General features: G+C 30.6%; 1 protein-coding gene across 1 annotated transcript in view; it reads left to right on the forward strand.

Moving 5' to 3' along the window:
• Positions 1-22,169, forward strand: part of LOC118194875 (A.superbus venom factor 1-like) — a 325,092-nt gene that overhangs the window by 260,206 nt on the left and 42,717 nt on the right. Inside the window, exons 32-35 of the mRNA XM_085813226.1 lie at positions 7,749-7,829; positions 12,170-12,245; positions 19,812-19,899; positions 21,577-21,651. Coding sequence (XP_085669352.1) covers positions 7,749-7,829; positions 12,170-12,245; positions 19,812-19,899; positions 21,577-21,651 — 320 coding nt within the window. The remainder of the gene's footprint in view (positions 1-7,748; positions 7,830-12,169; positions 12,246-19,811; positions 19,900-21,576; positions 21,652-22,169) is intronic.

Genomic DNA, 22,169 nt, shown 5'->3' on the forward strand with positions numbered 1-22,169 from the left:
CTGCTGCAAAGAAATCCCGTCCAATGTCCAATAACATAACTATTGTTGGGCTGCAGCTTTCACTTCGGCATCCGAATGGTACCGTCGCTTTGAACGTTCTTGTTTCATGGGACCAAACACATGGAAGTCAGGACGTGAAAGGTCTGGGCTATAAGGAGGGTGATTCCACACTTTCCACCGAAACTTTTTCAGAAGTTTGCACGTTTGTTTTTGCTGCATGTGGCTAGCACTGTCATGCAGGAACACACTGCCATTTGACAGTTTACTTTTGATTTTTAAGTAATTCTCGCAATTGTTTTAGTGTTTCACAATAAAGAGGTGCATTAATTGTGGCACCCTTTAACATGAACTCTGCTTGCACCCCACCTTCTCTGTCGAAAAACAGCCTCATCGTCACCTTTCTTGCAGATGGAACAGTTCAATCCTTTGTTCGTGTCAGGGAACTGCAATGTTTCCACTCAAATGAGCTGTGTCTCGTTTCAGGTGAGAAGTGGTAAATCCAAGTTTCATCTTTAGTCACAATTTTGTCCAAGAACTTATTTTCTTCCATTTGGTAACATCGCAGAAATGCAAATGCACTTTCAAAATGCTTTCCTTTATGTTTCTCCATCAATAGATGTGGCATGTAATCGAGCACAAACTTTCCGAAATTTAAGGTGATCGGCAATAATTTTATGCACACTTCCATGAGAAATATCCAGTTCATTTGAGATTTCGTCTATCATTATGCGTCTGTTTGCAAGAATGCATTCATTCACGTGAGGAGCGATTTCCAAATTTATTGCAGTTGATGGTCTTCCCTTGTGCTCAGCGTTGACAATATCTGTACGTCCATTCTCAAACATGTTGCACCATTTCGTGATAGCTTGATGCAACATTGCATTTTCACCATAAATTTCTGCCATAAACTGCCCATAACTTTCAGTGCAGTTGCACCTTTTCGCCCACAAAAAACGAATCACCCAATTTGGACTCTATTCGCAGCTGTCAAGACATGTTTGTGACTGATTATCAGAAAAACTAAACTTGCCTCAGGTAAGCCTCTACGTCACGTGATAAAGGTACATGTCTGAAGTGTTCCACACAGTGTCATCCAAATAATCTTAGACAGAACATATTTACACGCAATAAACTTTCTGACTGACCTACATACATTTAAAGTAAAGTTTCATTCACATTGCCTTGAGAAAATTGTCATTTTATAAATGAAAATGGCCTCATTTTTTTTAATATAAAAATCAGGTTTTGGATATAAAACAAGCATTATATAGAAATTGAGAAAAATGACATTTGTTTTCCTTTTTCATAGGGCACAATTTAAAAATTCATATAAAATTGGAAAATTATCCAATATTTCTAAAAATCAGCTGATGTAGTTAAAAGGTTTATTTTACTAAATAAGCATAAAATATGATAACATTAATAAGAAATGCATTTGCTATAATTTGTTAAACTTCTATGTTCCGAGTTGGAAACATTGACCAACAGCAACTATTCTGTTAAAGAGAGAATTCCCTTTATAGTAAGTTTCTGTTGTAAATTGGGGTGGGGGGAATTGATTTCCTCAAGAAAGGGAAAATCCTCTTGCAATTTAGGAAAGGAGATCCCTTGTTATATAAGAAGGGGAATCAGTCCTCTTACTTTAATGAAAGAAAATTCCATTTCTATCTGTAAGCATTTGGCTTAACATTTTTTTAATCCATTAATTACCTTAGCATGGAGACATGTTTTAAAATTGTAGAAGGTAGTCCCGACCTCAAAACCACCAACAAGCTTTTATTTTTAAAATTTATTTTATATATATACACTTTATGCGTGTGCATTTGATTTTTTGCTCTCATAATAAAACATGTAGAGATCCGATTCTTAATTTCACTTCAGCACTAAATAAATACATTGTTATTGAAGAAGCAATAATTTATAAATTTGTGTGATCAATAATTTGGCTCTGTAGCTGCATATTTGCTTGGCATACATCTCAAGCCGAAACATTCTCCATACAAACATTGTTGATTTTACACCTACCAATATTTTATGTCTCTGATGCCAACCTGATGAATCATTATTGTATTTTGCTTTCATCACCGTATGTTTATCAACACATCACAACTTGAGTAATGACTCATGCATCAATGACCAAAAAAATTTTTATATTAGTAATTTAATAACAAAGAGTATGGTAACCTTTTATGTTGACATTATGTTTGGCAATGATTACAGATTTAAGTTAAATGCATTAAGAAATGTTGACGAGGAAACATTTAACAAAAATCTCTTTCGATATGCTAAAAATAGATTTTGTTAATGATACTGATAGGCCAAAAGATAACATGTAGTGCTATTTGAATTAAGAATAGCAGATTTGTTTTTCTCATACACTCAAAACCGGTACCAGAACAGCCTTAGGAGCTCTGGCACACTATTAAGTTTAGTTAAGTCTTACGGACTTGATAGTCTTAAGGATTTAGTAATCTGGTGCACTGTTATGTCCTATGGCTGCACTATTTACCTTCTTCTTTAGTATATTATTGAAGCATTGTGAATTTGTATTCCTCATATATTTTCTAAAAGAAAGCATACGATAACCTCCTGAATTATTATGTGTGTGTATGTACACTGCACAAAAAAAAGGGGGACAGTTTTACATCTCCTGTTCTATGGCTGGCCGTAGAACAACTGGGCCAATTGATGAAATTCAACTTGCATTTTTCATGTCTCAAAAGCGTGACTTAAGATATGTATTGGATTTATATATACCACTGTCCTAATGTAGGTATTTTTACACAAAAGCGAACTTTTTCTGAAATGACATGCTAATTTTTTTCCATATTTCGATTCTACTGATCAAATTACACCAAACTACCAAGTTTTGTAAAGATCACACAAGTAGTTTTTAAAAAATTAGCTCTCAAAAGTTTAGCTGCTCAATGTTAATTTAATTTAGTATGTATTCATTAATATCTCTTTTTTTATTAAACTTATTTGATTCCTTCTTACACAGTTTGAAATTTAGGCTCATTCCAAATAAAATTCACCCATTTTTTAAGATTTATTTTTTAAATTTGTATTTTTAAATAATTTTTCTAAATTTTCGAAAAAAATTTGGAATTATAACCTATAAAATTTTTACAATCATCTTAAGTAGATATATTTTTAAGCATATCTGCAAAAATTAGAACTTTTTATTCAGAATTTTTGAAGATATACGTGAATTTATATATTGATGCATTTTGAAATTTGGCATATTTTTTGAAAGTGATAATAACGAAAATGTGGTTTATGCACTTTGTTAAAATTATTTGAATGTAAGAACGATGTGACTTTTTTTACCACTCATCTACGATATAAAAAAGATAGGAAAGAGGTGTCTTTTTTTTCCGTTCCAGCATAATGGAAAGGTAAGGAAAATAGGTTGGCATATATAATGAAATTCACCAAGGGAATTGTTCTTGGTGCAAACTGAAAAAATTTATATATTTTTTAATTTCTCCGCAAATTTGGCACCAAATTTTATAAAATTAAATATCTAGGTATAATACGAGTTGTAAAATTGAAATATGGAAAAAAATTGGTTTGTTATTTTAGAAAAAGTCTGATTTTGTATCAAAATACCTATGTTAGAACAATGCTATATATAAATCTAATATATATCCTAAGTAGCACTTTCGAGACATGAAAAAAGAAATTTGAATTTTGTCAATCGGTTCAGTAGAACGGGAGATATAGAACTGTCCCTCTCCTATCTCTCTCTTTCCCCCCATCACAGTGTTCATATTGTTTTATAAATGAAACACCATGCAGCACTATTTACTCAACTGTAAACTACAAAATGTGAAAAAATATACAGTCAAAAGTCGTTAATCCGGACTGTTCGGGACTTCGGCGATTCCGGATTATCGATTTTTTCGGATTATAGACCATCAGTTTAAATCTGGTAAAATGGCATGCAGAAATTATAAAATTAAAAATATGAAGCCGTAATTTACGAAATAAAAAACAATTATGATCTAAAGTGTATGAAAATTTACAAAAAAAAAAAAAAAAAGAAAAAAAAGAAAAAAAAAAAGCTTAATATCTATTTGTTTACTTTATTAAACATTTCTTTCAATGTAAGTTGTTTAAGTTGCTTCGTTTTTTATGTGATAATACATTCTCTTTAATTCTATAAACAGACATAATTTCTTGTTCAGTTACAAAGTTCCGCTGTTCAAGTCATATAATTGCTGTGTCGAGAATACCGACTAATTTGTCAATCGAAATATTTTCGTTTTCAATAACCTCTGTCACTTTCTTCCCTATCGGAAGAGAATTATAATGACGAGGCATTTGATTTAAATCATATCAAAGACTGAGTACATCGAAATGAAATACTACATTTAGTAAGCAATTATAAGCCAAATAAAATAACATCTGCCCTGAAGATAAGGATAGTGCTGACAGATCAACTTCCAATTCATTGCGCGCCCGCGCGGGGGCGTTAAAGATAAACAAAGTTTAGATAAACAAACGTTAAAGTATAGATAAATAAACGTTAAACTTTAGATAAACAAAGGATATGCCTTTATTCATTTTTTGCAGCAATTCCACTTTTTGTTTAATGGACTCCGAAACATTCTTTCGCTTTGTAGATCCGTTACATATTAGCAAATATAAATCGGAAATTCTATTTGACATAATCGAAAGTTCAAGCTTACTTTTATAAAATTGCTCTAACAGTCTGCAAAAAATAATAAGCCGGATCCAATTCGAAGATTAAGGAACAACGCAATCTGCAACATTAACTGAAATAGATGATAATTAGATAATTTTAGCTTAGCTTATACCGTCCGTTATACATTAAACGCGCATTCGTAAACGTATTTTGCGCACGCGCACACGCTAATTCGCAGCCGTAAAGGTCTTACGCGCATGCGCAGAAAGTTTGTAGTTTTGAGGTCCGGATTATAGATCATTCCGGATTATGGGTGTCCGAATTAACGACTTTTGACTGTATACACAAATTGAAATGTCTCTTATAATTAAAAAGTGTTTTCTGTCAGCTAAACGTTGGCCTTTAGAGCTGGATGGTTGTAAAGAGAAATAGTGTTGTCTGACTAAATGGTTAAAGTTCTTGAAGCATTGCAGTTCATTTTGACAGTGATCTGATTTTTTATGATCTTGGATTCAGGTATAAATTTGTCTTCTTTTGTGATAAATATCTGTATTGGCATCCTCTTCTAAATCAGAACTTGTTCATCAACATTAAATATTTGCATAAGCAAATATTCCGCTTCTTATTTCTGGCAGATGCTTGAGAAATTTACTTTGAAAAATTAAATTACCATGTCTGTACCTGCAGTTGTTGCCTCACCCATGAGTTTAGGTCCTGTGCTGTTGATGTAATTTCCCTGTTTTCATACATAAATATTATTTTCAGTTTTTTCTGAAATAATCACAGATGTTTGTTTTTTAGATTTATTAGCAAGGCATTTGGTTCTGCATTTTGAATCTATTTTAAGGATGCATAAACAATGAACACTGACTATAATGAACAAGTGACTAAACTAACTGTGCAAATATTTTTTGAATGCAAGAAGTACGAGTCGGGAAAAGGAGGAAATATTTATGGAGTCCTGATTGCTAATTTATAGGTTTCATTCTGAATATTACTGCTTTTGTATACAATCAAAAGTCGTTAATCCGGACTCGTCGGGACTTCGGCGATTCCGGATTATCGATTTTTCCGGATTATAGATCATCAGTTTAAATCGCGTAAGATGGCATGCAGAAATTCTAAAATTAAAAATATGAAACCGTAATTTATGAAATAAAGAACAATTATGATTTAAAGAGTATCAAAATTTACAAAAAAAGCTTAATATTTATTTGTTTACTTTATTAAACATTTCTTTCAATGTAAGTTGTTTAAGTTGCTTCGTTTTATGTGATAATACTTTCTCTTTAATTCTATAAACAGACATAATTTTTTGTTCACTTACTGTTCCGCTGTTCAAGTCCCATTAATTGCTGTGCCGAGAATACCGACTAACTTGTCAATCAAAATTTTTTCGTTTTCACTAACCTCTCTGTCACATTCTTCATGTCTTTATCCATTTTTTGCAGCAATTACACTTTTTGTTTGATGGACATCGAAACAAACTTTCGTTTTGTACGATCCTTTGGGAGCTCCAGAATCAAAAATTCTATTTGACATAATCGAAAGTTCAAGTTTACTTTTATAGTATTGCTCTTACAGTCTGCAAAAAATAATAAGCCAGATCCAATTCAAAAATTAAGGAACAACGCAATCATCAACATTAACTGAAATAGATAATTAGATAATTTTAGCTTACACCGTCCCTTATACATAAAACGCGCACGCGAAAACGTATTCTGCGCTTGCGCACACCCAAATGCGCAGTCGTAAGAGGTCTTACGCGCACGCGTAAACGCCTATGCGCATGTGTCAACGCGGCGCATGCGCAGAAAGTTTTTAGCTTTGAGGTCCGGATTATAGATCATTCCGAATTATGGGTGTCCGAATTAACGACTTTTGACTGTACTTACATAGATGCATTTAAGTATACCGCATATTACATAAGTGAGGAGGGCTGCTGTCATTTTCTACTATCTTCAGAAGTATAGGATTTTTTTTTTACTTTTTGCTCAGCCCATTATATTAAGCTGATTTAGTTATTTTTCTGTCTTTAGATTCTGTTCATGTATATCATATAATTCATAAAGCTTGGCTGTAAATTTACTAACATGTATTCTTTTATTTTTTAAATTTTTTCGGGGAAAACTTTGTTGTCCTATAACATGTACAAGTTTTGATAAGCTCCCATGCTCTCTTTAATTTTGCATTCTATGATGCTTTGAGTAAAATTTCATTGAATTAAAAAGGACAAATGCTTTAAATTAACAGCTTCAGGGATTATTCTGATATATTTAACATTTTTAGATTCGGATTAGAACTAACATTCCTGAACATTTCCTACCCTAAAAACTGAACTAAATATTTAAATTTTGAAAGAGAAGTGTTTGCGATAATAAGAATAAAAAGAATAAATGCATACTTCAGAGAAAAATATTTTCATCATTTTTATTTTATGCTTTATTTACATATTGTTTAGTACTTTAATATGTTTATAATGTCTTAATTTAATTGTGCTGTCCTGTTCTGTATTTCCTTCTACTACTACTACTACTTCTACTATAAGTACTGCTTTTAATTTGAGGTACTTAAAAATTTGGTATAATTTTCCAAAACTAAACGCAACTGATCTTCCTAAACGTTTTTCCTTCTTGTTTAAAAAAAAATTAGGTTATTTTAATACTGTAATGAGTAAAATATACTAATACATTATATGCATTTAAATTGTTTTGTGGATATTCAATTTTCACAAAGAACAAAATATTTACAACAGATTATAAATTATTGAAATAACTTATTAAAAATCTTTTTTAGTTCTAAGATATCTCTGATGGTGGCATTCTTTGTTTTTAAAGAGCCAGTAAAATTAAAGAAATAGTTTTTATCAAATAGTGTTAAAAATAAGCAAAGCTAAATACGAGAAATATGTTTTCTTTGGAGAGGATGTTTATTTCTCATTATGTAACATTGTGCAATTTTTATCATATGAATTACTCATTTATATGGCATTTTATTCTATAGTGAGCAATAAAAATGCACATGATTATTCTATAACATTATATTAGCATTAAGTTTGTTCATATATTTTTTAATTATATTCTTGTGATTATTATAGATAAAGATGAAGATGCTGAGCCAGTCTTTGTAGGAGACCCACGAAATAGGCAACCTGCTTCTCTTGTTGCAGCAGTTCCAGGTACTTTAAAAAAGAAAATGCCTTCAAGCAGTTTTGCTTATCTCACATATTTCTTCTGATTTTCTCTTATTCTTAAAATTTCTCATGACTTTTGTGTATCCTGGCTTAATATTTGGTTATTTGCACCCAAAAACATGAATACTGGAATTTCTAGTTGATTGGGGAAGTTGTATTTCATGTTAGAAGCTACTTCTGAATATATTTTGAATATATTTCATACTACATAAATTTCAAATCAATAGTAGTTGCCACCAACAGCTGAGTGATAAGACCACTGAACACTGGTAGTTAAGTCTGAATTAAATCCTAAGGAATGGGTTGGCTGTATAAGAGATATTAATGTTTTTTCCTATAGTACAGCATAGAAACAACCTAGTTTCCATTAAAAAATTCTGCATGTAGCAATCTTTGCTCTTAGGAAGATACCCATAATCCGAAAAATCCATTCTAATCCTCTCAACAAGGAAATGATTTTATTTATTGAAATCGCAGATGTTTCTACTGTAACAAATAAATTGCTGTTACAGCTGATCAGTTTTACTCCCTGTTTTGCAATTTATATTTAGAAAGTTAGAATAAAATTATAAAACATGTATCGAATAGCACTTAATGAAGTTTAATTAGAAAATGAAATATGCTGATGGAATTTTTAAGCAGCCTAAAATAATGCAAAAGAATTTTCAGTGTTATTAATAAAACAAGGACTAAATCTAGATACAAATAAATCTGTATTTAATTGGATTTAACTGTATTTTTAGGGATTAGATCCAATTAATGATGACACAATGGGAAAACTTTTATTAGCAAAAATATGCCTATATAGTAATTACTGAAAACAAAATTATGATATTTCTTCTTTGAAGGAAGCAAAATCTATTCTTTTTCGTTAGCAGTTGTACGAAAACTGATTCAAATATATTTCTGTCAAAATCTACAAATAATTTCTTTTTCATATAATCATTTTTGTACCATTTACACTTAAAAATTAATGACTGCGTTTAACAAAATGTTATTTAGAATTAATTCAAAATTTAAAAAAAATAAAAAAAAAAACCCACTTTTTTCTCCATGTTATTTTATTGTTTAAAAATTATTTTAGTCACTGAGAAAATTTTCTAAATCTCTTAAAAAACCTTCTGTGATTTTTTGGTTTGGTTTATTTACTTATTACAAAGCACACTAGGCCTAAGGGAATGGATGCCTTCGTGGAGGACTTTCTAAGGGAAACTGTCTCGTATACATGTTACACATGGGGAAAACCACAAAAACACCCATGCAGCCAGCCCGTTCACGGGATTCAAACCTCGGACTGAACAACTACCAGTGTTCAGCGATTTTACTGCTCAGCAAATCATTCCTGAATTGTTTTTAATTAATTTCTGTTTCTGTATTTGTTTTTTTTTTATCACAAAAGATTTTATTTTTTATATAAAAATGAATGATTGCAATCAAAATGCATGATTCTGTTTATATGACTGTAAGAGAGCAGTATTTGATATTATTCATCAATATCAATAAACACAGCTGCCAACCTTAAAATATGAAAAACAGGATTTCTTTGAAAACTGGAGAGAGTTCTGGGAGTTTTCATGCCACAGGGAGCATTGTGCCAAATGAGCTCCAAACTGATTTAAATTTAGTTTGATGATTCAGGTTATTGAACTGTTCATGTATTCTGATGTAAAATATGTTGATATTTAATTAAATATTCTAAATTTTAGGTTCTTTGGCTAAGTTCATTCTCTATTTTTTTTTTCACTTTTATATTGAAAAGCGTAAAAAACTTAAACAGAGGAGGAAAGCTTTTATTTATCAAACTACATATATCCAAAATAGAATTAATAATTAATATACATACTAGTATGTGGCTAAACTTAGTAATGTGTCATGCAATAATGTAAAATAAAATTGAAATTATAACCGATTAAACATTGGTTGAATCTTCATAAAATACAAAGTCAACAACAGATTAAAATAATTCATATCAAATAAAATTTAGTAAGAGAAATTATGCCAAAAATCTCCACGAGTTGATGAATGTAATTTGCCCAATTTATGTTACATTAATTCAAAAATTATCATTTACTGTTGGGAAACATTTTTTCTTGGTTTGGTAAAGGCTGAAAATTAAAAGCTGGGTGATTCACTGATCTACTGGTAAACTCAAAGATGTGATGAAAAAGCAGGAAAGCTGACAACTGTGAATAAAGCAAAATTTACCTTAATTTTATAGATTTCTGTCATGATTATCTACAGATAATTTTTTTATGGCATTGACAGAGAATGGTCATTTTACTTTAATATTCTCATTGTATAAATTCCAGTAGTGTTAATTCCTCTGTTAGGTTCCATTAGTGTTAATCTAATTATTACTTAATATTAGCATACAGCACTTTCCTTTGACAAACTTTGTATGAATATTGAGATAAGCACGTCAAAACAGAGCTCTTAACATTGTTTGACCTTGAAGTAATGAAATCCTCATATGAAAGACATCATACTTTGTTCAGAGTTAGTTTGACAATTATAGATATGTGTAAACTTAAAAACAGTAAAAATATGTAAACATGTTAATAAAAAAATGAAATGCATGATACAACAGAAATTAAGTAACTATTTAAAACTTCAGAAACTTTATATGTATTTTAAATCAGTTATATATTATGTATATATGTTTTAAATTCTGATTACCATCTGGTTTCTTTATACGCCATGTCTGCAAAAGTTCTTACCTGGCTTTTATTTTTGCAGCTATTGGGTTAGACATACATTTCCAGTTAGAAAATGTTTTAAATGATGCAAAGATTCATTTTTTGTATTATTAAATTTAAAAGAAAATAATTTGTCATAAAATATGAAATCTGTTACATGTTCCTTCAGTCTTTATACTATAGGAACATTTTTTACTATTTTTTAGTGCTAGGTGCTAAAATTTTGTACCTAGTACTAAAGAATAAAACAAAAAAAAAAAAAAAAAAAAAATGTCTCTCATGTGACCAAATTTGACCGAGATATTTAATTTCAAAATTTATAATATGTGATGTAACTTTGAATTTGCATTTAGGGATTAATTAATAAATAAATTTGGATAATGTGAAGTTTATTTTCCCCTTAAATACTATTCAATGATATTCTTTTAAGATTTACTAATGTTTTTAGTTATAATTGTGTTACATTTGGTATGCTGAAGGAGTATTTGTAGAAGTTCTATTAATCTCATGAAGTTTTATTATTTTAGAATCATAATTTAGTCATTGTAAAAAAAATTCATTAAAACTCGTCTCTCTAAAACATGAATTCTATAATATCTCAGTCAATTTTTATCATATGTGATTTAGTTTTAAGATGTGTACAAAATGTTCCTGAATATAAGTATAAGGACCACCACCAACTGTTGTAAAAATAAAGGCTGTGTAAGGATTTATTGCATGCCTTTTAAGTAAAACCAGTATATACTCCAATTTAAGTTAAATCTATTAATATAAGGGCTCAAAAAATTTCAAGACTTCCCCCTTTGATGATTCTCTTGATGCTGGATTACATTCAAATTATCTGCTGGGAAAAATTCAAATTGTCTGGTTTCTCTTTGTTGCCAAAACTCTCGAATCAATTACTGTTTTCTTCTCATTTTTTCTTTTTCTTTTATCAAAGTAGTTGCCATGAAGGTAGTCTCGACAATTTGAAGAAGAAATACTATTACTGTTTCCAACAGATTTTTGTGGACATGATGTATGTATGTATATATGTATACATATATATATATTGATATTAAAATAAAATGTTTCCACTTGTAATTTATTAAGTAGTCATTGCCCTAAAAAAACACAAAAGAAATAAATTTAGCCAAACAAATAAAGACATTTTTTTCTAAATACACATGCCTCTTCCACTGGAAAAAGGGCAAAATTAGAGAAAAAGCTTCATAAATATTTAATTTCATACTACAAAAGTTCTGCGAAGAAAATGAAAATAAATAAAGGTATTTCGGAAAAAGGACAGCATATAAATCAAGACTTTACAAGATAAGGACATTTTACTAGAATGAAAACACTTGTCATTTTAAATGATGCTTAATAATGATAAGTAAAAAAATTTCCTTGCATTTTTAGCATTACTTTTTAATATCTTTGATTGGCTACTAATACTTTTAGTGAGGATGGAAATTTGATGTTTATAAATAAAAATTATATAGCTTTTTGTATATTTTTAAATCTAACCTTGTTTTCTTGAACCTAGTAATTTGTTTCATACTATATTTATTTGATTTACTACAATAACATTTTTTTCCCTTTTATGGCATGAATATCATTGACACTAATAACATCTCATATTCATTTCAGAAAAAGAAATTCGAGTCAAAAGAGAAAATGCTGCTGCAAACAGTAAACTGATATATAAGATTTCAATATGTGCTAGGTAATTCAATTTGGTTTAATTTTAAAATATAATTTGCCTTTAAATTTATTTGTCTTTCCTATTATTAGAGGAATTTTTCTTTAAACTCAGTTGTGTTGATTTTTTCTGATAATTTATATAATTTTTAATTTAATTATGTGTTGAATTAAAATTATAATAAATTGAAAATGGGCTTTTATTTTTTAACTGGTCTATCATGTTTGACATGTTTTCAAACTGAATTATGTGTTCTAAAATTACATCATGAAAAATAAAAATCAATTGTTTTAATTTATTTATTTATTTATTTATTTATTTTTTTTTTTTTGGCTTTTAATTTTTAAAAAAAAGTCTATTTCATTATTTGCCGTCAGCTGAATGGTAGGCTTGTGGATAAAGATCATTGAACAGTAGCAGTTCATCTTAAATCCAAATATCAGCTATAGGTCTGGCTGCATGGGATTTTCATGGCTTTTTCTGTGCATAGTGAGAATAACCAATTTTCTTTGTCAAAAAAAAAAAAAAAAAAAAAAAAAAAAAAAAAAAAAAACTAATGCAAAGTAATGAAAAATCCACTTTCCACTCGCTGACTTGCATACAGTTAGGCAATCAAAGCATTACCTACTCTTAATCAAATCAGTATCAGAAAACTGTGAAGAATACAGTATTCAAGATGAAAACTGCATCATTCTTCTGCTAATTGTAATCTAATTAGGATAATTAATACTGACTGCAAGAGAAATTACTTATGCAAGCTGAGTAATTTTTTTAAAGTGGTTTTACAGAGCAGTTCAAATAACTTTTACTCAATTTTATAGTGAAGCTTTTGTAAGAAACTTCTTCTTGTGCCTATAGAATATCACCTTATCAATGAAATTTGGCTAAAACGCCCCCTCATTTCTATTTATTTCTTCCATGCTTTGTAATGGCTCATAAGTCTTGAGACCTGATAAATTCAATCATCCAGAATGTTTTAAAACTCAGTATTAAGGCACATTTGTTAATGGTATTCTGGATATTGTTTTTCTCCTAATTAATGAAAATTCTTTTTTTATGATAATTAAAATTTTCTTGCTTAAACTAAGAGTAAGTATCTATTATATTACTAGATGGATTTTCTATTTTGTTTTTATTACTTTTTTACTAAAATCTCTCTCTCTGTATATATAATTGAAACTTGCTATAATGAACTTCAAGAGACCAGAAGTTTGGTTTGCTATATTTGATCCGATAAGAAAATTGTTTTATCATACGAAAACCAGTTAAAATTGAAAAATTAATAACGAAAAATATACTGATTAATGTTGTCACGGGTCTGTCCAAACTGTCTAGCAAATTTATTGGCTTTTGTCTGAACAATTGTCCAGTTATTGGCTGATTGGTAAATCATTTCAGCAGTGCTTCTTCAGTATCCTTATGCTCCAACTTTCTCAGCTTTTTTTCTCATATCCAAATGTTTTCCACATCCATGTGGAGTATAGAAGTTCAGCTTTCTTTTTTATGGTACCGTCTGCAGATTTGGATAAACTGTATTTCTTGCAACTGTTAATTTGGCTGCATCCATTTTGTACTTTTTAAAATAATATTCATCATTACAGAAGCTTTACATTTATCGCTTACCATACAACGGAATTTTTTGACATAAAAAGAGTGCAGAGAGTTTTATTAAAGACTTTGTAGAAGTTTTGCTCTCCTGGAAAATATGGAAAATAAAGATAATTTCATAACCTACAGGGGTTGGACAAAAATATGGAAACACCTTTAAAAAAACATGTTTCTTTGCTTAATATGGTGTAGGAAACCCGTTGGCATCCAAAACAGCTTGCAGTCTTCTCGGAATGAATAAATACAGTTCCTGTATGTTTGCAAAGGGAATATTATACCATTCTTCCTGCAAAACGGTGGCAAGTTCAGATAACGATGTTGGCGGTGGATAACGAGAACACACTTTCCGTTGCAATGTAGACCACAAAGGTTCGATAATATTCAGGTCTGGTGACTGTGGTGGCCAGGGAAGATGGGACAACTCATATTCGTGCTCAGAAAACCAGTCCTGGACAATGTGAGCTGTGTGAACAGGGGCTTTGTCGTCTTGGAAGACACCATCACCATCGGGGAACAAAGTTTGTACCATGGGATGAACTTGATCGGCCAAAATGTTCACATAAGTCTTGGCAGTCATGTGCCCTGACACACTTATCATGGGGCTAGCAGAGAACCACGATATGGCTGCCCAAACCATAACAGAACCCCCGCCATGTTTCACTCTTGGCAACAAGCAGTCTGTTTTATAGGCTTGAGATGGCATTCTCCAGACGTAAACTCGGCCAGAAGTGGGAAGCAATGTGAAAGAACACTTGTCAGACCATATTACTCGCTTCCACTGCTCTATAGTCCAGGCTTTATGACTTAAACACCACCTTTTCCTGTTACGGGCATTAGCATCACTGATGAGTGGCTTCTCAATTGCAGCACGGCCAGCAATTCCCTGTTTATGAAGCTCCCTTCTAATTGTTTTGGTACTCACAGGGTTCGGTAACACAACATTCATTTCAGCAGTAACTTTTGCAGCTGTGGTCTTCTTATTTTTCGTCACAATTGCCCTTAATGATCGTCTGTCACGATCACTCAGGACACACTATCGTCCGCGCTGTGATTTAGCAGATGATGTTTTTCCGCTTTTTAAATATGCGGAATAAATCTTCGATACAGTACCTCTTGAAACACTAAACACCTCGGCTACCTTGCGTACGGAAGCACCTACCATACGTGCTCCAACAATTTGCCCATGTTCGAAGTCTGTTAACTCTGACATAATGCAATGACAACCTCACATAACAGTACTCCGACAACAACTGAACTGTTAGCCCATTTACGAAGTTGTATAGATGGCGTCAGTAGTAAAAAATGCCAGCGCCACCTACATGTTTCATTAAAATCAATCTTTCTTTTCAAACATGCATTTCACAAGGTGTTTCCATATTTTTGTCCATCCACTGTATGTTTTTTATTCAATGTTCCATGAAAACACAGTAATTTTGCGCAAGATATGTAATGTTCCAATAAAGATTCAATAACTTTTATAAAGAATGTCTATCTTAAGCCTTGCAAAAGACTTAAAGAACACAAAATTCCTATTTGGAAGACAGAACATGGAGAGCATTTATGCTCAAGTAAAACAAATTGATTAAGATCAAAGTTTTCCTTTTCCTAAATGACTAATCAGCTGTAAAACCACATGCTCATAAGATTCTCTACTTCCTCTTTCCTGATTCATGAAAATTTTAAAACTTTTATCATAGTATCAGCCTCAAATAGAGTTCTGTTGAGCAGTTCAGTCAAAGAATTTGATTGGAATCAGAGAACCCTTCATATTCCTTGCTTCCATGGCCATTTACACCATATGATGTCCCAATATGCTTTTTATATCCTTGTTCGCCTAGAGTTGGGTATAATACCTGCCGCACATAGCCTTCATTCAGATTACTGAAAAAAAAAAGGGAAAATGTGGAATGGGGATCCGAATATCCTGAATGTAAATTATTTAGATTAGTAATTTTTTTTCATCAAAACTTGCAGAAATTCTGGAAGAAATATGAAAAATACAAAAAAGTTTCAATCCAGATCCGCATACAGTTTATTATGTCTATTCTCATACTCTTGAAGTTTTGCTATACAAGGATTTCTATTTATATTTCTGGCCTAATAATGAAAAACAAAACTTTATTATCGAAATTGCTTTTATTGTTTTTCAAAATATTCTCCGTGAAGATAAATATACTTTTGCATGCAATGGAACCAATTTTCGAAGCACTTTTTCTACTCTGATTGAGGTAATTCCAAAATATGTATTTTTAATGCATCAGCTGCTTCTTTGGGTGTCTCAAATCGCTGACCACATAATTTATTTTTGATGTGCAAGAATAAAAAAAAAATGTCATTGGATGCCAAATGAGGGCTGTACAGCTGGTGATACATCAATTCGATGTTTTGGCCTGCCAAAAATTCCTTTGTTTGGGCTGATGTGTGAGAGCTCGCATTGTCATGAAAAATGATATGCCTCTTCTTTTGATTTTTTCAAATTTCTCCAGTGACTTCTGACAAGCACATGGTCGTGTACCATTTGGAAGTGATTGTCTTGCATTGCTGTAATGCCACTGTTGCCATGTGGCCAATTATGCCGAAGAAACAGGCAACTATTTGCATCGATGGGTTACGGCTGAAAATATCGCGGAGAAAACAACGCAAGGCGAAAATGTCGTGATATAAAACTTCGTGGAAGAAAATAAAGCAAAGAGAAAACATCGTGGTACAAAATATCGTCGTCGAAAATAAAGCAGTTTAAAAACTTCACAGTTTAAAAAATCATCGTCGAAAATAAAGCAGTTTAAAAAACTTCACAGTTTAAAAACATCATCGTCGAAAATATCGTGGTAAAAAATCAAGTACCTACAAATTATCGCGTGACGATAACATTGCAGACATGATTTTTAAGGCTTTAATTATTGCAAATGGATACCCGCATAATGATTTGTGTGCGCAAGATGGAAAGAAGGTTAATTTTCACATTCATAATTTTATTAAATAATACATTTTTAAAAAAGCAAAACAAGAAATTGAAATAAAGCAAGAAGTCATTTTCATTATAAGAGTGTCAGATTAATAAAAGTGAAGAAAATTATCTCATAATTAGCAATTTTTTACTTATCTTTATTTTTCTATTCTTTTTTAGATAATACGTTTCATGAAAAATTGCCAATAAAATTTATAAAAAATATTTTATTAATAACCTTTGTTAGTTAACTATGTCAGTTACAAATTAAATTAAATTGCGTTAATTTTCTATACTTAAGTTCCCATTTTACATTTTCAGCAAATATGTATTATTTAATAAAAATTATGAAAGTAAAAGTTATCTTTCTTTACATCTTGCGCTCACAAACCATTATGCGAGTTTTTACAATTATTAAATTTTACAGTTATTAAAGCCTGAAAAATGTATGTCTGCAATGTTTTTGTCATACGATGATTTGTAGGTACTTTATTTTTTACCATGACATTTTCGTCAACGATGTTTTTAAACTGCGAAGTTTTTTAACCGCTTTATTTTCGACGACGTTGTTTTGTGCCACGATGTTTTAGGAATTGTGAAGTTTTCTCTTTGCTTTATTTTCTCTCATGATGTTTTGTACCACAACATTTTCGCCTTGCGTTGTTTTCTCCGCAATGTTTTTGCCGCGATGTTTTCGGCGGACACCACTTCGATGTGCTTCTTCTGTGAACAACTTTTGTTGGATTTGGCTCGTCTTGGAAAATCCATACAGTCGACTGTTGTTTTGTTTCAGGCTCATATGCATAGATCCATGATTCATCACATGTGTAGATGTTATACACCGTTTTTGATGCATCTTGAATGCATTTTTCTAACATTTCCTTGCACCAATCGACACAAGCATTTGTCAGATTATGCGGTATTCAGGGCGAACAAATCTTTTTTAAGGTTAAAAGTTTCATGTAATATCTTATTGATGCTTGTCATACTAATGCCCGAAGATGCCTCATTCTCACAGTATGTAACATGATGATCTTGCATTATCATTTCACGCACAGCATCAATATTTTCTTACACAACAACCGATTTTGCACAACCTTCACAGAATTCGTCTTGGAGTGTATGTCTTGGAGTGTATGTATGTGTATGTTGATGAATTTTTATACCAGTTTTTTACAGAGCAGTAGGATGGTGCTTATCACTGTATAAAGAATTAATTGTATTGAAGCAGTTAATCATCGTCTTAATAATCCACTTTGAAAGTTATGAAAAATGTTTACAAGTGAGTGCCATTTTTTGCCTGAGATGAATTTTTCAATTTACTGTAAATAATACAAATCACGCTAAAATCACAAAACGTTCTGAAGAAGTTATGGTTAAAAAATATCAAACTTTCGATTGGCATCATCTGCAGTCACCTAGCAACACTTATTGTCACCAAGGCCAGAAATATAAATAGCAACCTTCATGACAATATAAAATAATATTAAGTATATAGGAAATTTGCTGGATCAAAAAGTTTATTTGTTGTAATGAGGTTTGACTGTATGTATATACCTACAAGATGTCTAAAATATCTGGTAAAAATGGAGGTAGAGAGGACTAAAATAAATATATTTTGTAATACATTTTGTTGCAAAATCTGCTTATTTTAGTACCTAACAGTTTGCCAGTTATTTTAATATTTTAGAATCATTATCACTCTCTCTCTCTTTGTGCACATACATACACACACATATATGTAGCAATGCTGAAGAAAACCTTATGCAGTTACCCATTTTATTTATTGGTGCCATTTTGCATGATTTTAATTTTTACTTATAGGCAAAGGAAACTATAAAAAAATCTTTTATAATCTAGATATATTTTTTGAAACTTATTCTCCATCTGCAAGTCTACATTAATTTTTAAAGGATTTTATATCCATTTTTCCATTTACAGTCAAAAGTCGTTAATCCGGACTCGTCGGGACTTTGGCGATTCCGGATTATCGATTTTTCCGGATTATAGATCATCAGTTTAAATCTCGTAAGATGGCATGCAGAAATTCTAAAATTAAAAATATGAAACCGTAATTTATGAAATAAAGAACAATTATGATCTAAAGGGTATCAAAATTTACAAAAAAAAAAAAAAAAAAAAAAAAAAGAAGCTTAATATTTATTTGTTTACTTTATTAAACATTTCTTTCAATGTAAGTTGTTTAAGTTGCTTCGTTTTATGTGATAATACTTTCTCTTTAATTCTATAAGCAGACATAATTTCTTGTTCCACTGTTCAAGTCCCGTAATTGCTGTGCCGAGAATACCGACTAACTTGTCAATCGAAATGTTTTCGTTTTCACTAACCTCTCTGTCACCTTCTTCATGTCTTTATCCATTTTTTGCAGCAATTCCACTTTTTGTCTGATGGACATCGAAACGTACTTTTGTTTTATAGATCCTTTGGGAGCTCCAGCATCGGAAATTTTATTTCACATAATCGAAAGTTCAAGTTTACTTTTATAAAATTGCTTTTACAGTCTGAAAAAAGTAATAAGCCGGATCCAGTTCTAAGATTAAGGAACAACGCAATCATCAACATTAACTGAAATAGATAATTAGATAATTTTAGCTCATACCGTCCGTTATACATTAAACGCGCACGCGAAAACGTATTCTGCACTTGCGCACACGAATATGCGCAGTCGTAAAGGTCTTACGCACATGCGTAAATGCCTATGCGCATGTGTCAACGCGCCGCATGCACAGAAAGTTTTTAGCTTTGAGGTCCGGATTATAGATCATTCCGGATTATGGGTTTCCGAATTAACGACTTTTGACTGTATTATATTTGTATTGATATAACCATGGTTACTTTTAGTTAATAATAGAATATGCTTCAGAGCTTGTATGGTATTATTTATTAATAATTTTCAAATAATTTATTTTAAACAGTTTATTTGTAGCTGATTATCTTTTTATAGATAGGTTTATCATTTGAAATATTTTAATTAAAACATATGAATGCCTTTGTGCAAACTTTTATTTTATTAGGTACTTGGGTGACAAAACTGCAGAAATGAGTATAGTAGATGTTGGATTATTTTCTGGATTTGAGCCAGAAGAACGAGACCTTGAATTGGTAAAGAAAATTAAATTTTAATACGTACTTATGTGAAGATTTACAAAGTTATAAACTGCTGCAGCAATTGTGAACAATAATATATAAAATAACATTTCAATTAATAATTTAAATAATTTTATGTTTTAGCAGTAATTGTTCCAAAGTCAATGGGTATGTTAGAATTATTCATATTTTCTGTCTTGCTTTTCATGGAAAATGCTTTGCATTAATATTATTCATTGAAAAGCATGCTACCAAAAACTTTCTAATTATATTGCTATTTAAAAATAATAATAATAACTTCACACTCTGAATTTTATGTATATGATATTCTCAGCCTTTCATCTGAATAATGACAGGCGTTATATCCATAAGAATAAAAGCATTTTTATAAATCTTAAATTAACAATTATTTGGTTTAATAATACTGAAAAATAGAAAGTAACCTGAATGAATTTCAAACTAAAAATAAATATTAGACTCAATTTTTTTATCAAAATAAAATAAAAATAAAATTAATGGGATAAAGGGAAATTTTTTGTTCTATTCCACCTCTTTTGTTTAAATAATAATACTAAAATCTCTTAATGTTGAATGAACAACAACTACGTGGCAAAGTTTGCTAAACTCTCCCACATTTTTACAATTTTTTCTTCTATTTTTATTCTTGTTGTAAATTTTATTTTCAATTCAGTTTGTTGTAATTTATGAATCATAGCACTCATTGTATTTCACATACATTTTAATTTTAAAAAACTATGTATTTCTGAACAAAAACATTTAGTAAATCACTGTGATACTTACTTTTTCATCACATAGAGAATTAATTCATCATATGTAGCAATGTATGTATGTAGTAGTATACATGTGGTAACATTTGTCACAATAATATCACAAGAAGCATTCATTTTATCAAATAATCCATAATTTGAATAATCCTCAAAAATGGGTTCTGTACTTTTGCTACATATTCTGAAAGCAAAATCAACATTCTTGTGAGACATCCAGTAGTATTCGTACTGGTCGGCATCAAGGGATGTGATATTTGTCCTCCATAACTGTAATAAGATTGTGGATTTATGGCATGCTTCATCATTGCCATGCATAACAAATATTTGCCTTACTGTTCTGTTGTAGATGTAAGTACTTCAGATCTCTCTTATGAATGCTTTGAACTTTTTTCCACTGTATCCTTGAGTATTAGACTACTTGAAGTTTCACTAAACACATAATTTCACTGCACATCAAACCACTGTCTTTTAGTTTAATAATCTGATAGCCCATCATTTGTTTATAGTGCTATATTTTACACTGAAGAAGGTTTCTGCATGTTTACTTAGTAATTACAATTGAATGCACTGATGCATTGATTAGGATTTGCTTTTTACAATATTGCATTTAATCTGTCACATCCACTTTCAGCTGACATTGAGCATATTCTGAGTTGCGTATGCAATTGAACTTTTAATTTTTACTACATTATTAGCAGTCCACTGTTATACTTCTAATCATTTAAATTCTTTCTTTGAATAATTATTTCAAAAAAAAAAAAAAGAGTATAAATACTAAATCTGTATAATATATAGATTGAGTATTATGAAGTGAAAAGCATAATATATTTCATCTTTTGCCCTCCATATTTTCATATTCAAGAAAATTATCTGGATTTAAAAAATATTTCATTTTAAATTGCAGTTGCAGAACAGTGCAGATGGTATGATTCAAAGATATGAGAAGAGTAAGAGAGGAATAGTATTTTATTTACAGACGGTAAGTTATTAACTTAGCTGTCTCAAGCCACATTTTTATTATTTTGCTGTTGCTTTAACAATGATTGGTTTAAGAAAATATTTATGGGTATGTGCCGAAAATAATGATTTTATATTGTCATTATCATATTTATTTATTTCAGTGTTTCCTTTTTTTTTTTTTTTTTTTGCATTTACTAATTTTGTTTGATATGTTTGAGTATTAGACAACTTGAAATAAGAATTTAAATAATTTTATGACTGAAGCCCACGTTATCTAAATCAGCATTGATCTATTTAATGCAATAACAGTGGAACTACTGAAGAATTGAGAATGTATTTAGAGTTGCAATTCTATATATTATCTGTTGGTATCAATGCAGTATTGCTACCAGTCCGATAGTCACCCCCCCCAATCCAACGAGGAGCACACAGCTAGATAATATTGGTTTTAATGGCCTACCTTGAATTTACTAATCCAAGATATGCACATCACATTGGTATCAGAATATGGTACTGTATCAATTAGTCTTTTTAATT

This window comes from Stegodyphus dumicola, chromosome 3, assembly GCF_044657685.1.
Source record: "Stegodyphus dumicola isolate Sdum_Otavi_A_Nest chromosome 3, ASM4465768v1".
NCBI lineage: Eukaryota > Metazoa > Arthropoda > Arachnida > Araneae > Eresidae > Stegodyphus > Stegodyphus dumicola.